The sequence below is a fragment of the Nesoenas mayeri genome, assembly GCF_963082525.1.
Source record: "Nesoenas mayeri genome assembly, chromosome: 5".
NCBI classification, from domain to species: domain Eukaryota; kingdom Metazoa; phylum Chordata; class Aves; order Columbiformes; family Columbidae; genus Nesoenas; species Nesoenas mayeri.
This window is the reverse complement of record NC_137548.1, coordinates 60,929,751-60,943,447: the sequence shown is the minus strand read 5'-3', so window position 1 is coordinate 60,943,447 and position 13,697 is coordinate 60,929,751. Positions and strand designations below refer to the sequence as shown.

The following is a 13,697-nucleotide window of genomic DNA, read 5'->3' as shown; positions in this document are numbered from 1 at the left end:
GTAGGCAAAATAATTTAGTGAAGGTATTGTTTTGTTTTGTTAGGTTTTAAATCTTCAAAGAAAATGGGTAAGAACTTCCAGTTTCTTTGTTAAAAATTGACTAACACCTGACATCTTCTCATCTGTTTTGGACCGTAGTGCGTTTCTAGAGCATATCCGTGCTACTTAAAGAAACCTTTCAATGTAGTAAAAGGGAATACTGACCCTTTATTTTAAATCTCATTTTCATTATAATTCTAGCTTCAACTTTATTTCATAACAATAACTGGGCACTTTTCAAATGATGTAGAAAAATAATAACTGCTTTATTTACATGTTTATTTTACCTTCTCTCTTCTGAAAAAAAAAGCCTGAATAGCGTTATTATTTAACGTAGTCTATGTTGTTATTTAACATGGTCAAGGTGCTCCTTGTTAGGGGCAGCAAAGGAGCTAAATAATGATTTATAGGAAAACATCTTTGGTGTATAATCCATTCATAGTATGGTTACTTGTCGTTTGTTCGTGGCAGCAGGATCTTGAGCTTCTGTGACAGAAAGGAAAAGCTGGGTTTGTTTGTTTAAAAAGTGATAGTATAGCATATATAGAAAATGTGAAATAGATGGGCTGTTTCCATCTCACTGTTCTGGCTTTGAAGGGACCTGTGCATGTGATGTCTTGTCTGCAGAGCCCTCCTTCTGGTAGAGGCTTCAGCTACTCGTAGAGGAACTTCACTCAAATACCATGGCCCTACAAAGGGTCACCTGAGACTTTCCAGGCACAGATATGAAAGGGAATAAATATATTATTCCATAGTAAAGAGATGGAGACTTATTAGCTGTATGCATATCTTTTAAGATATCTTCAAGAGAGTTTCCTGACACAACCCTTTCAGAATAGCTCCTGAGATGGAATATGTGGCCATGGGAAATGAAATGGCCTCTGCTTTACCAGAATTATGGAGCTGGCCCCACATTTATTTTTCTGGGCATGTGCAGATGTGGTTTTAACTTTTCAGTTGTGTGATCTCAAATGCCTATTGAAGTTGAAATTAAAATAGCAAAAATCATGGCACTCATTACTTTTCATCACAGAGCTTATGCTTTGCTCCCCAGCACTATGGTTACAAACACCATTGTTATCTGAGATATTTTGTTCTTTTTGCAGGGCTTTATCTTTATCCAGCATGATTAGCATCAATTGAATGTCTTGGCTGTGTTTTCCTTCCAGTTTAAGAAAGAAGCTGCTTTTCTTCTTGTTGTTTATCTGAACTCGCTCCAGCTCTCTAGCCTGGCTCTAGGCTGACGCCTCTAATGCACATGTCCACAAAAGCAGCAGCATATTTTCTCTGAAAAACAGTATCTTAGAACTGGAATGAATCCCTTGATGGTCACATGTTTGATTTGGGGACTCCAAGTTAGAATGGCTCATTAGTTGCCATAGTTACAGACCAATTTTAGATTCTATTTCTTGCTGACATTTAGTTACATGGGAAAATGACAGCACTGGATGTTACCTCAGTACATAAAGTCTATATGGCTTGTATCAAAATTGACTCCAAATGGAGTGTGTCGGGGCTGAGAGTGAACAATGTGAAACCAGCATAGACTGGCAGGCCTGGTTTAAGGACCTGATGTTTTGGAGGATCTGGAGAACTCTTAAGCCGAGCGTTATTTCTACAGAAAACACAAATAAAATATCTATTTGGATTACTATAGTGATAAATTTTGGTAAGATAATTTCATTTTTTTCCTTTTCTTGGAAAACATTTATTAGTATTTCATTTGGAAGTTTCCTTTCTAAAAGTTGTGTTTTCATTTACTTTGGGCGCTTGGTAGTGGGGTGGGGAAAGTAAGTATTAGATCCTTTTTTAAAAAGTGCCCAATTGTACATGTTGAAGGCCTGAGAGATGAATGAATTGGCCAGCAGAGGTACTGGCAATTTCTGAGATGGGTTTGTATGAGTGTGGAAAAGAACAACAGGATATTAGCACTTTCACCTATCGTTTTATCAGGCTTCATATCATTCAGAGAGAAGTGAGTGATTGAATGCACAATAACTTAAAGAACTATAGTAGCCAGTAGCCTACAATACCAAGTTTCCTTTCACCAGCTCCTTACAAAATGAAGGCAGTAAAAGTTATCAAGGTAATTTTTTTTCTTTTTAATTTTTTTCTTCTGTAACCTTTAAGTGCTTGATCTTACAACCTTCCTATTGTATCATCAATAGGGCATGATTTCTTGTTTGTTTTGAGAAAAACAAAAGCTTTCATTTATTAGCAGTTCTTAACAAAGCACATGACTCCATACTTGCTCCATAACTTTGGGGCTGAGAACAACTCATATAGTGGAGCCCAGTTTTGTGCTTGAACTTCATCATCCCGAAAGGACACACATCACAGGTGAATATTTGCAAAGAGTTGAACTTGTGTAAGAAACCTTCCTTTCCTCTGCCTAGGAGTCCCAGCTGGAATGCTTCTTCTCATCTTTCAAGTATTTGGATATTGTCTTTAAAAATAGATGTAACTTTTTGGAAGTCCTTCAGTCAAGGACCACACTCCTTTTCAAAATATTAGACTCTAACACTACGATTTTCTCTGTCCAGGCAGAAGCTGTCATGAATTTTTAATTCTTTTATTTCCATCTATTCTTTGTAGAGATATCTGAAAATCAGGTGTCTGCAAGAAGAAAGTACTGAGGAGGAAAACTTGGCTGTATTATTGGCTTAACTAAAATCAAAGGAATGTTTTGATGTAACTCAGCCAAGCTATAATATACTGCCTCCTTTATTCTACAAAAGTGTGGGCCACCAGTGTTCACAGTGTCTGATGTGGCAGCTCAGCGTCAGAGCCAGCTTTTCTGAATTTCTGAGCAGTTGTCTGTAGTGACTCAAATGAAATATGGCAGCAGCAAATGAATCCAGTGGCAGCGATGTAGCCGTCTGCTTTGACACAGGGGTAGCTGGAGGATCTGGTGTGCCCTAGCAAACATCCACAGCCGTTCATCTGCCTTTTCTGTGATGGCGATGAAATACAATTCACAGTGGGAAGGGCTTCATCTTGCTAAATTTTGGTCCTTTAAAACTGGCTTCCTAATGTAACCCAAGCAGGCAGGCTCTCTGTTGATTCCAGAGGTTCCACAGCTAATTGAGACAGATCTCCCTGCTCCAGAGGTACTTGCCTTTCTCTTTCCAGTATGGAAGCTGCATATGCACAGATATTGAGAGGTTTCCCTTTCATGATGCCTGTGTCTCTGAAAGGCTGAGAAATCATGGTGCTAGGAAGAATTTATGGTGTAGAGAGATGAGTCTATTCTTGTTGTCATTTGTTCCCCCATCCTGAAGCATGAGCTTCATTTGCCCCAGAAAGAGTGTCAGTGGGGATCTTCATGTCACTCTTTACACCCTCACGGTAAACTCCTAGGTTTTTCAGGAGTCATTTCAGACATTTAATAAAATTCACTTGTTCAGCAGTGATCACTCATACTGGCACCAGTTAGTATTCTCCTTGAGCCTCCCAGAAACAATATACGTGGATTTTTTTCTTTTTTATTATTTTTTTTTCCCCTAAAGATTTCAGCTTGTGTGACATAGCCTGATATTTCCCCCTACTGTTTCCATTTTTTCCACTGTCTTTTTTGTGTGTTTAATTTAAATATAGAGAGCGCTGTGACCCTGCCTGCATTCTCCTAGTGACAGTGAACCCTTTATTTCTTCAGATATAGCCAATGCCAGTTCCCACTGCTTTCTCCACTGGTTTTGGTTTGCAAGAGGCAGCAAATTATTGTAACCTATTTTGTGACATTCTGAGCCGCATTTCTGAGCCTCTTCACACTCCTGCACAAGCAAAAGGTGATGATGCTCCACTGCCTCTTTTCCCAGAGAGTGAATGGGAGATAAGAACCTCCAAGCTGCCCATACTGCATGAGTGGGGCCACCCAGATGCTGTATTCACAGGCATGGTAGAACTTGCATAGAATAAATAGAAAATACTTTCTGCTCGGCCTTTTTTTATTGATAAAATCTTTTTGACTGCTTTTTTAATGGCAAGAAAATACCTCATCCTATATTGCTAAGGTCCCTGTTACAGCAAACCCATGGGGGAACTGGGATCTGCAGGTGGTTGTGCAATAGTATTTCTTAGTTCACGTCTGCTTTCCCCTCTGGTTGAGCTTTACTCTGCCACTTGAGTCTGACAGCAGTTGTCATCCAAGCAACAGTGTGAAGCGTGTGTTGATGTTCATGCCATCAGATTGAGTGGCAGGCTGGATGGTTGTAATCTTTCACTAGTACGTCAGCATTACGCCAACAGAAAACCATTTCTGCAAAGCTTTTTAAAGCTCAAAGAGCATGATCTTCTTAAAGAAGCAGCTCCTCTGTAAGTTCTCATGCTTTCCTATCTTATTTGTATAGTCATCATCCTTGTCACTTATTTTTTTTTTTTTAAATTATTAAACATGCCTAGGATGGTATTCTAGAATTGCCAGCCAAGAAAAAGGTCTAATGTATTCCATACAAACATGATGAAATACATGGTCTCTTTTTGAAAGACTTTGATAAACAGATGAAGCAGATACGATTGGAGGAGAAGTAACCACAGGGAAAAATATCTTTGCTTCTGCTTATAAGGACAAGTATATTCATAGAAAGTGAATGCAACAAGCAGCTAATAGAAGAGTAGACATCCCATGCATACCGTTTCATAAAAAACCTGCAAATGTCAGATCAGAGATCTCAAACAACCTGCTCAGGTGACTCCTATTTCAGGATCCCAGGCAAACCCAGGTCTGTGCTGCCTCAGACATGGCCTGGCATTTAGCAGGCTTTGCATATGAAAAAGTAATATCTAGGAGGAATAATGAGCTTTTTCTATTAGTCTGTAAGCTGTCTGCTTCTATGAAAATATAATATTTGTGCTGTTCATGAAGGACTTAGAATCACACTGTCTCACGGTTGGGTGTATTTTGGAAAGGGTGTGTGATGGTGTCTATGTTTTCTGTTGAACTGCAGTATCTTATAGAGAGATATTTCAGTCCTGAATAGGTTCAAATACTGATGTGTTTGCTTGTATTTTACTTTATAAGCTTATAAACTCATTCAGAAGCGTATGTTTCTTAATTGCTAAGAGCTCTTGTCCATACCTTTCTGGAGATAGTCACCTGACAAATGGAATTATTTAAATTATGTAGAATTCTTTTTTAAATTTTTTCTATATAGACATTTTCCCTAAAATGTAAACTATTTCCTCATTATTAATTCACATTCAGGAGTCAGGATTTCTGTTTGGTTTGTTTTTTAAGGTTTAGAAGTTGCTGTGGTTTGTTCGTGTTATAAACGCTTGCTGTAAATTCTCTCAGAAAGAGAGGGATAGGAGCAAATATTAAAATCCCCACAGTATTTGTTTATGGTTCTCTGCCAATGCAAACTATAGCAGCATGCCAATAAATGCAGATCACAGACTCTCTTTATCGCTCATTGGTGAAAAAAAGGGCAATGGAAAAACTCCTTTTATATAATAAATGCCAGTTAATGAACAAATGCTAAGCTAAGGTGAAATAGACTTTCCAATTTCTAGTCCTGTTTGGCCATTATTTCCATGCCAATAGCACTACACTAGATGCAGAAGATGTGATCACGTTAACGAACCACATCAGAAGTAGCTGTCATCTGTTATTCCTGATTCTCTTTATCCTTAATTTTTCTTTAATGAGTCTTTGAACCAGAAGATTTCTGTTTAATTAAGTAAAACTCTAGGTTTCTGAGCCTGAAATGAGGTCTGAGGAGACAACCCACACATCTGTAGCTAGTCATGCTCTCTGTGGGTGCCTAGAGATCACTGCTGAGCTCTCTTCTGAAATACTGGAGTGGGAATGCAGCTGCACTTCTCGGTGCTTTCTGCTTGAAGCAGGGTACACAGAGGGTGTTTGGAAGGAATGATGTTTTGCAAGTTGATGCCTAGCAAAGGTTTTTGAGCATGTCTAGCTCAGGTGAATGCTGAGACAGGTAGCCAAGGAGAAGGGATGCAACAGCTTCTTGGTATTTGGACATCTGATGAGCTACTATCCAGGCTCACCTGAGCTCTAATCATCATCAGAGACCATTTTTGTTGGTGTAAAATGCAATTCAGACCAACTTTTTCTCTCTTGGAGGCAGAAGTGTTACAACGAAGACACCTTGTTAGGGTAGTGTGGAAGTTTCAGCAGTGAATTACAGACAGCACCTGTCTTCCAGAACCACATCTGGTGACTTACATGAGAGCTGAACTGACTCAAAATGCCCCCAGGGAAGAACATCCATAGTTCACTTTTATCCTTGTTGCAATGTAAATGCCTTCCTGTTCAAGTGCTGTCTGTGACAGGCAAGTGTCTCTTCGTTCATCTGGTTTTGCTGATGTGATGTCCTGGTGGCACAGTTGTCAGTGGGAGCCCAGCAGTTCATTTCAGTGAGCCAAGCTGGTGATCCGCTTGCTCTGTTGAGCATTCATATTCAGAGTGTTTGAACAACCCCAGGAGGGACGAGAGGATTTCAGACCCACTAAAGACTCTGTCATATTTGGACAGTTCTGTGGAGCCAGAGGGACAATATTTAATGACAGAGTGATTGAACCCATATATTTCTCAAAAGTTCAAGTAGTGTCAGCTCCAGTCCACACTGACTACAGACAGAAAGATGTGAAGTTACTCAGTGGGTTCATATTTTATGTTACGACTGTCAAATATTTTCTTAACAAAATCAATGGCTGTCTAATTTATACAAGTCCATTGTAATTTGTGCAGTGATTAAATATTAAAACAGAGTGTATTTTCAGAGGAAATAAATTTAGAGCAGACCACTTTGTTCTTTAGCAGAGGATCTCTGCTCCTGTCAGTTAGGAGATGGAGCAAACATTCTTCCCTCTAATAGCATAATTATTCGAAAATGTTTGCAAGAATCTCTTTGTAGAATTTGTGATCATGCTTTAGAATCATTCTTTTATTCCAAAATGAGGATAAAAGGTTTAAGATTCAACAGCTGCCAAGCTGGTACAGATTTACAAACAAAATCTGGGGGAGGAAGGACCCAACTATATGTGAAAAAGTTATCCGTTTATATAGAAATCTAAAACTAACAATGCTTCACCATGCCATTTACTTTTAAAAATTTTCAGAGGCCTTCTCCTGTGTCTTAAGAAATCTTGATAGTTTCACTTTACGGTCACTTGAGGTACTGCTTTGCAAATTAAAAATAACAAACTTGGACACCATCAGTTCCTTAAGCATATTTTAAAACACAACAGTAATGCTTTCATTTTAACAGATGGCATTTTTAGCATTAATAACTTGCTAAAATCAGTAGGTTTATTTTTCAGATTTTGAGAATGCTCATGCTTTTGCAGCATGAGACAAAAACTCTGCAGTCTTGGGTTAGATCAGATGTAATTACTGATGCCTTGGCACGTGGAGGCTCGTGTGTCTTTGTATGTATAATGTCTTTTCCACATGAAACCTGGAAAATATGTACTTTGACTTCCATTGTCATTTTCATACCGTTGTCCGTCATTCTTTTTCTCTCCCTCTTTTCCCACCCTCCTCCCCATCTTATTAGCGCAGACTGGAAATCAAGCTTCTTTGGGGGAGTTCCAGATAATCCTTTGAATACATAATGTTATCTAATCTAATGGGATTTTTTTCCAGTGTAAAGGTCTCCCAGGTCTGCTCCTTGAGTACTAAGCACATCATTAACCTAAAGTATGTGCTTGCTGAGTTTCACCTTGAACATACAGTACAAATATCTGTGTCTTTATGCTGAATAAGTTTGATATGCTTTAGTGGCTGTAAGTGATGAAGAGGAAGGAGGCATTCTCTTTGATAACATTGCCAAATCTACCATTGACCCCTTCGACACCTCTTCTGGATCGGTACAGCTGATTGCTATCAAACCCGTGGCTCTACCTGCTGTTCACGCTGCATCAGATAGGAGCCAGGAATCCGCCATCATTAATGGAGAGGTAAGGACTGTCTGAAAATGTCTCCAGCAGTTTACTTGGCTACATCCACAGATGGAACAATCTTAAGGCTGTTAGAGTTGAGGATTCGTAGGAGCTTTTCACTCTGCTGTATAAAGTCCCATTAACATTGTGGGTTCAAAGGTCTGAGAATTTAAAATCTGCTCTTTCACAATGCAGCTGTAAATGTATGGGACTTCAGAGGGGCAATTTTTCTATATTCCTACCTTCCATATATTCTTCTATTGCATTCGTTTTAACAAAACGAGCAATGAAGCCAGAGAGCAGAACAAGATCTTTGTCTATGCGAATTCTGTGGCTGAGCATGGAAATGTATAGATCATCTGGGTGGCAAGCTGATGTTTCTATACTGAGCAATACATGTCATTCAGAGCAAGAAGGGATGCAACAGGACCATGGCTTTGCTCAATCTGCACTCCAGTTGTTTCCTGAGCGCAAAGTGGGATGGCACAAAGCGTCTGATCCAGGTGCTGGCCAAAACCTATACTTTAGCTCCAACACTTGTGTCAGTATTCATATTTTCATGTAGATTAGATCAAGACTGATCCATTTACAAAGGACTGAGGCTTTTATACAGTTGTTAAACATGATGGGGACAAATCAGAGAGTTTGCAAATTCGCACTGCAAGTCATTTAAAGATCAGCCAGGATCTCCCTGGTGTTGTTTAAAAGCAAGAGGGACGGCTGCTGCCAGAGACACAGTAAAAGAGGTGTCATCAGGCTTCTGGTATGGGCCTGGATTAGTGCCATCTGTTGTGCTCCATTTCATACCTGTATTTTAAGCCCTGATGTGCCACATAGTTTCCAAACTTGGAAAAAGGCTTATTTAGATTTCAGCATCCATTTTCTGTAAGTCAACAGGCTAACACTCCAAGTGCGATGTGCTTTTTTGTCCATGCATTTCTTGACGTTTGAGAGAAGACTGTAGTATTTGACTCTGGAAGAAGAGAGCCCAAGTAAATGTTCATTTCCATGTAACTGACAATTTGAAGCAGGAGGGAAGTTTTTTCTCAGTACTTAGGAGCATCCATGGGACCTGACCTGTAGCAGGTCAGGCCAAACATGTTTATTTAAGGATCCTGTCTCTGACAGGGGCTCATAACAGATTTATAGGGAAGCATATAAATAAGAGGAATATGTGATGATATTTCCCTGTAATTCTTCCCCAGCCATCAGCAATGACTTATTTAAGTTTCTGTGTAGTGAGGGGTGATGTCTCTGTACTTTAGGGACCCTATAGAAGAGTTTTCATCGGTGAGTTCTCCCCGTGCTGCCCAAAAGCAAGCATGGTGTTGGGTCATGCCAACTGGCTAACATCATTGGTGTTTTTCTTCAGTGGGTGTATCTGAGTCACTGTTGTGATGGTACATAGTTTTTAGACTAAAATTATTTAACCATCTGCCAAGCCATAAAAATGCAGCGACTCTGTTCACTTGCAGTTCCTCGCTGCTTACAGATGGCACGGTGTGGGACAAGAAGCGCTCTGTAAGATGACACATGCGGCGTATCAAACACACTTTAACAATACTGTTTGGAAGTAGCTAGCCCAGCACTAGCTTTTAAACGTCTTCTTGCATTTTAGGTGAACAAGGCTTTGAAGCAGAAGTCCGATATAGAACATTACCGCAACAAGCTGCGCTTGAAAGCCAAGAGGAAAGGGTACTATGATTTCCCACAGGTTGATAACAACAAGGGGCTGACAGAGAGAAAAAGGATGTATGAAAAAAACCAAAAAGAACTTGACCACATTTTGGATCCAGATGCAGATGTCTCATCTCCATTTGCTGAGCCTAAGAACAGGTAAGACTTTTTAGATGTAGTTCTTCATCTGGGAGGAAAGTTGATGTCCAGGGTTTGTAGGGAATCAAAGGCGCCATTCTTAATGAGCCAACTGTTTGCTGTATGGTCAACTGGTCCCTCCTACGTTATGAAGAAAATTCACATAACCCATGGTTATTTATTAAAGTGTGTTATCTGGTAAAACTGCAATGTGGTTAGAAAGAAATGGAAAGACAAAAAAATAAGAGGACTGTTGCAAGTTCTTGTGAGTCATTTTCAAAATAAGATAGAAAAAGTGGTATTAATTTTTTTAGTAATACTGAGAGTGGACTTAAGCTAGGAATTTAGCACCTGAATTCATCCTTTTCCGAAGTTCAGTGGTGTTATTATTTTGTCATTATATATAACTATTGCTGTAGGCGTAAGATAACACAACCAGTATATTGTCTATGTACTTCGATAAGTCTTGCAGGGTTATCTGTAAGGATCTACGTGTGTACCTGTTATTGGTGATCTTCCCGTGCCTTTAACAGAGAAAGTCATAATTTGCTCATCTCTGCTGTGAAGCTGTCGTATTGTATAACAGCACTAATGTTTCATTAACACTTCATGGACTCTTGAAGATGGCACACCAGTAGTATTCCTCTCCCTCTTTTAGAAACGAGAAGAGAGTGTACATGCTGCTTCTGCCTTAGCCTACAGTGGGTGGCTCGGTGGACCTGCTCCATTGCTGGTGCTTTCTGAAGCACAAGGTCACACATTGACAAGAGGCGATCATGCCAGTCCTGCTTCAGGAACGGCACAGTGTGTAGATTGCTCTTCCTTAGGGGTGGTGGAGGTGTGAAGGATCATGAGAGAGCATGTTTGCCATTGCACCTCACACCTTGAGGGCTCTGGTTCTTACTGTGATCATGGGCCAGCAGCAGCTGGTCCATGAGAGAAAAAGGGATATTGAAGTAGATTTCCTCTGGAAATGGTCCTCATGCCTGGTGGTATAATCTTGCATCCTATCTCCTGGAAAGTTCAGAACAAAGTTTTCCTATGAGCATAAATCATGACTGCAATTTAAGCATTGGTTGTGACACAGTCTTTGCACACAGTGCAACTTCAGCAATTACTCTTGAAGCACAGAGATGAAATAGACTGTAATGGCAAATATAAAAGCAGTGTTGGCTCAGAATATGGGCAAAAGCTCTGATCAGAAGAACTTCTATAGATCTAGAGTTAAACAACTGTGAGATACTGCCCTTGATGGGCCATTTCCCAGGGTTGCACTGGTCAATGAAGAAAAAAAGGTGCTGACTTAACTGTATATTACATCCTTGCTGTGGAAGGTCTGGGGCATCATTTCCTTGTGCAGCTTTCCAGTGAGGGAGGAATAAATTGCTCCAGGTGCACTGAAAAGGTAAGATACAGAAAACTCTGTACAGAGCAGTCCTGCTCTGTCTGCACGATCTGTCCTGAAGATATAAATGAAACAGTAGAAACTTTGATGAAGATGTGTGCTGTATGTATAGTGCAGGACTGAGGCATTACTTTGGATATTTATTACGTGTCATATACCACGCTGGAAATGTTTAAAACATTGCACACAAAGCTTTAATGCTAGCCATCTGCATTTTGTTAAATATACTGATGTTTGTTTGTTCATGTGCCAATGTGCTGAAAGGTCCTGATACACATTTGTTTTCTGCGTCTTTTCTGATGTGTTGTGTAAGCCTGTCATAGTGTATTTGAGATAGTGATCACTGGCATGATATAAACTGCTTGAAGGCAGGTATACTGCTATAGAGAAATGATTTAATTGTGTAGCTGAACCATAAAAGGCTGACTGCTGCATCTACTTGTTAAATATATAGTCTGCATCCCTACATGGGAAGAGAGAAGAACCATTTCTGCACTTTCTGTAAAGACATGAAGCATTTAATGAACTTCACAGATGTTGCAGATGTTTCCAAGCAAACCAGTTCCAAAGTCTATGCTAAAATTTCCATACAAATACCTGGAAATGGGCTTGATACACTGCAATGCACATGACACCATTATTTGCTTCATTTTTTGAATTAATAATAACATTGCTAATATGACACACTGCTGGAGGAAAACCTTGAATAATACTACAAGGTAACATGGGGTTTGGTTATTGTTAAATGAATCAATACAATTGTATTTCCATAATGAAATAAAATTGATTTTAAAGCAATCTAGGTTAGCATAAAATCTAAAAGAGTTTATTTCTAACTTTTTCTGCTGTGTATCATTGTTGGTATCATTACAGTTACAGCAATTAAAATCTCAAAAGTTGTCTTTTTTTTAAATAATATCACTTAGGAGTAAGTCTAAGATTTCAAAGTTTCTAGGGAGAAGGTCTATTCCACTCTTTTCTGTTTTGCCTGTATTCCAGTATTCCATTAACTTAAACCACATCATTACAGCATTTCCAAAATCTATGAGAAAAAAAAGATGCAGTTGATTACATTGTTCAAGATCATCTTTACATTTTGGGTTTGTGTTAAATTGTATTTAAAAGTGATTTACAAAGCATCACCGCTAAATAATGTTATTTGTTCAAGAACAAACAGCTTTGTGCTCTTAGTACCTTTGAGTCTTCTGTACTGTAAAATTCATGTTTTAAAATGTTCTAGTTGTGTTCCCAGAAGGCACTTGCTAACCCATTTGAATGCCAGTTGTTAGCGTTCATACCTCCTTTCTCATTAGTAAAAGTTTCTTAAATGAGCTAATTGGCAATCTCAAGGCAATTTTTAAGAGTCTACTGATGATACACACTATTCTGGGGTTTGCTTTAGTAGTTTCTAATGAGGTCAAGAATCTGCGTGTATTAGAGAGCTGTATATTTGGAAAAGATATCACAACTGCATCAACTAAGTTATGGACCTATTGTAAAATGTGTATGAAATTTTAGAGACCTTTAATGTAGGAACATAAAGATTGTCAGATCTGATTAGCCTTAGCATAACCTAGTTCCCCATGTTTTCTGGCAATACTGACACTATAGTCTTGAAAGAAAAAAAGATAAGGCATTTTAATTTATTCAGGATTATATTTAGAGGGGAAATTTATTCTAAAACCCCTGCTTTTGCTCTGCTTCGGCAGTGCAATTGGGACTTTCAAACATGCACATGGAGATTTGTGATTAAAAGTTGAGCAGAAGTTTTTGAAAGTTGCTTAAAAATTAAGTATATGCTTAAGTACTTAGTTTTATCAGAAGCATGAAATAGGTTTCTAGTTTGTTTTGTTTGTTTGTTTTTGTTTGCTTGTTTGTTTGTTTGGTTGATTCCGATAAGGTAGATGTTTGTCTTCCTGGCTTACTGCAAACCAGTTTCTGTTGCTCTAATCTGTCAAGGCATAAAGTTCTGTTGACCAAATCTGTAATATCTGAAGAATTATTTCTTCTTATTACTGAAATCATTTGGACTGTGTTGTCTTTTCATTTCATTGATGGCTCTTGAGAGGTTAAACCATGAAGTCTTTGTAATTGCTGAATGGAACAGAAGCTACTTAATGTGTTTTCCTCTTATGTCACTTACAGAAATGGTCTTAGGCTTTTCAGTATCTCAAATATTGTAGTAGATGTCTTTGTAATCAGTTCAGAAAATCCCAAGCATTTCCAAATCTGGATACCCTATTTTTACCCCACTTATTAACGGAAAGTCAGCCACAGGCTCACTTAACTTTAATACAAGCATTTTCTTTGCCCTTCCGTCAAACCTTAGCACAAGACTGTATTTTTCTCTCAAGTTACCTGGCAAGCATAAGAGAATGTGGAAGAGTCACCCAAGTCTTCTCCTTTCGGCAGCCCCTTTCAAATTTCTGCTTTTGACTCTTCTTTGATTCCCCAAATTTATCAATAATGGCGGAAAGCCTGTTGTGCTCTGGCTGATGTTTATTGCCTTGCTGTAGCCTCCAAATCATCCGAG

At 38.9% G+C, this 13,697-nt stretch overlaps 1 protein-coding gene across 1 annotated transcript in view; it reads left to right on the top strand.

The window, feature by feature from the left end:
• Positions 1-13,697, top strand: part of KIAA1549L (KIAA1549 like) — a gene marked incomplete at both ends in the record, with an annotated part of 127,852 nt that overhangs the window by 89,756 nt on the left and 24,399 nt on the right. The window contains 2 exons of the mRNA XM_080345220.1: positions 7,784-7,962; positions 9,563-9,780. Of these exons, the coding sequence (XP_080201346.1) occupies positions 7,784-7,962; positions 9,563-9,780 (397 nt within the window). The remainder of the gene's footprint in view (positions 1-7,783; positions 7,963-9,562; positions 9,781-13,697) is intronic.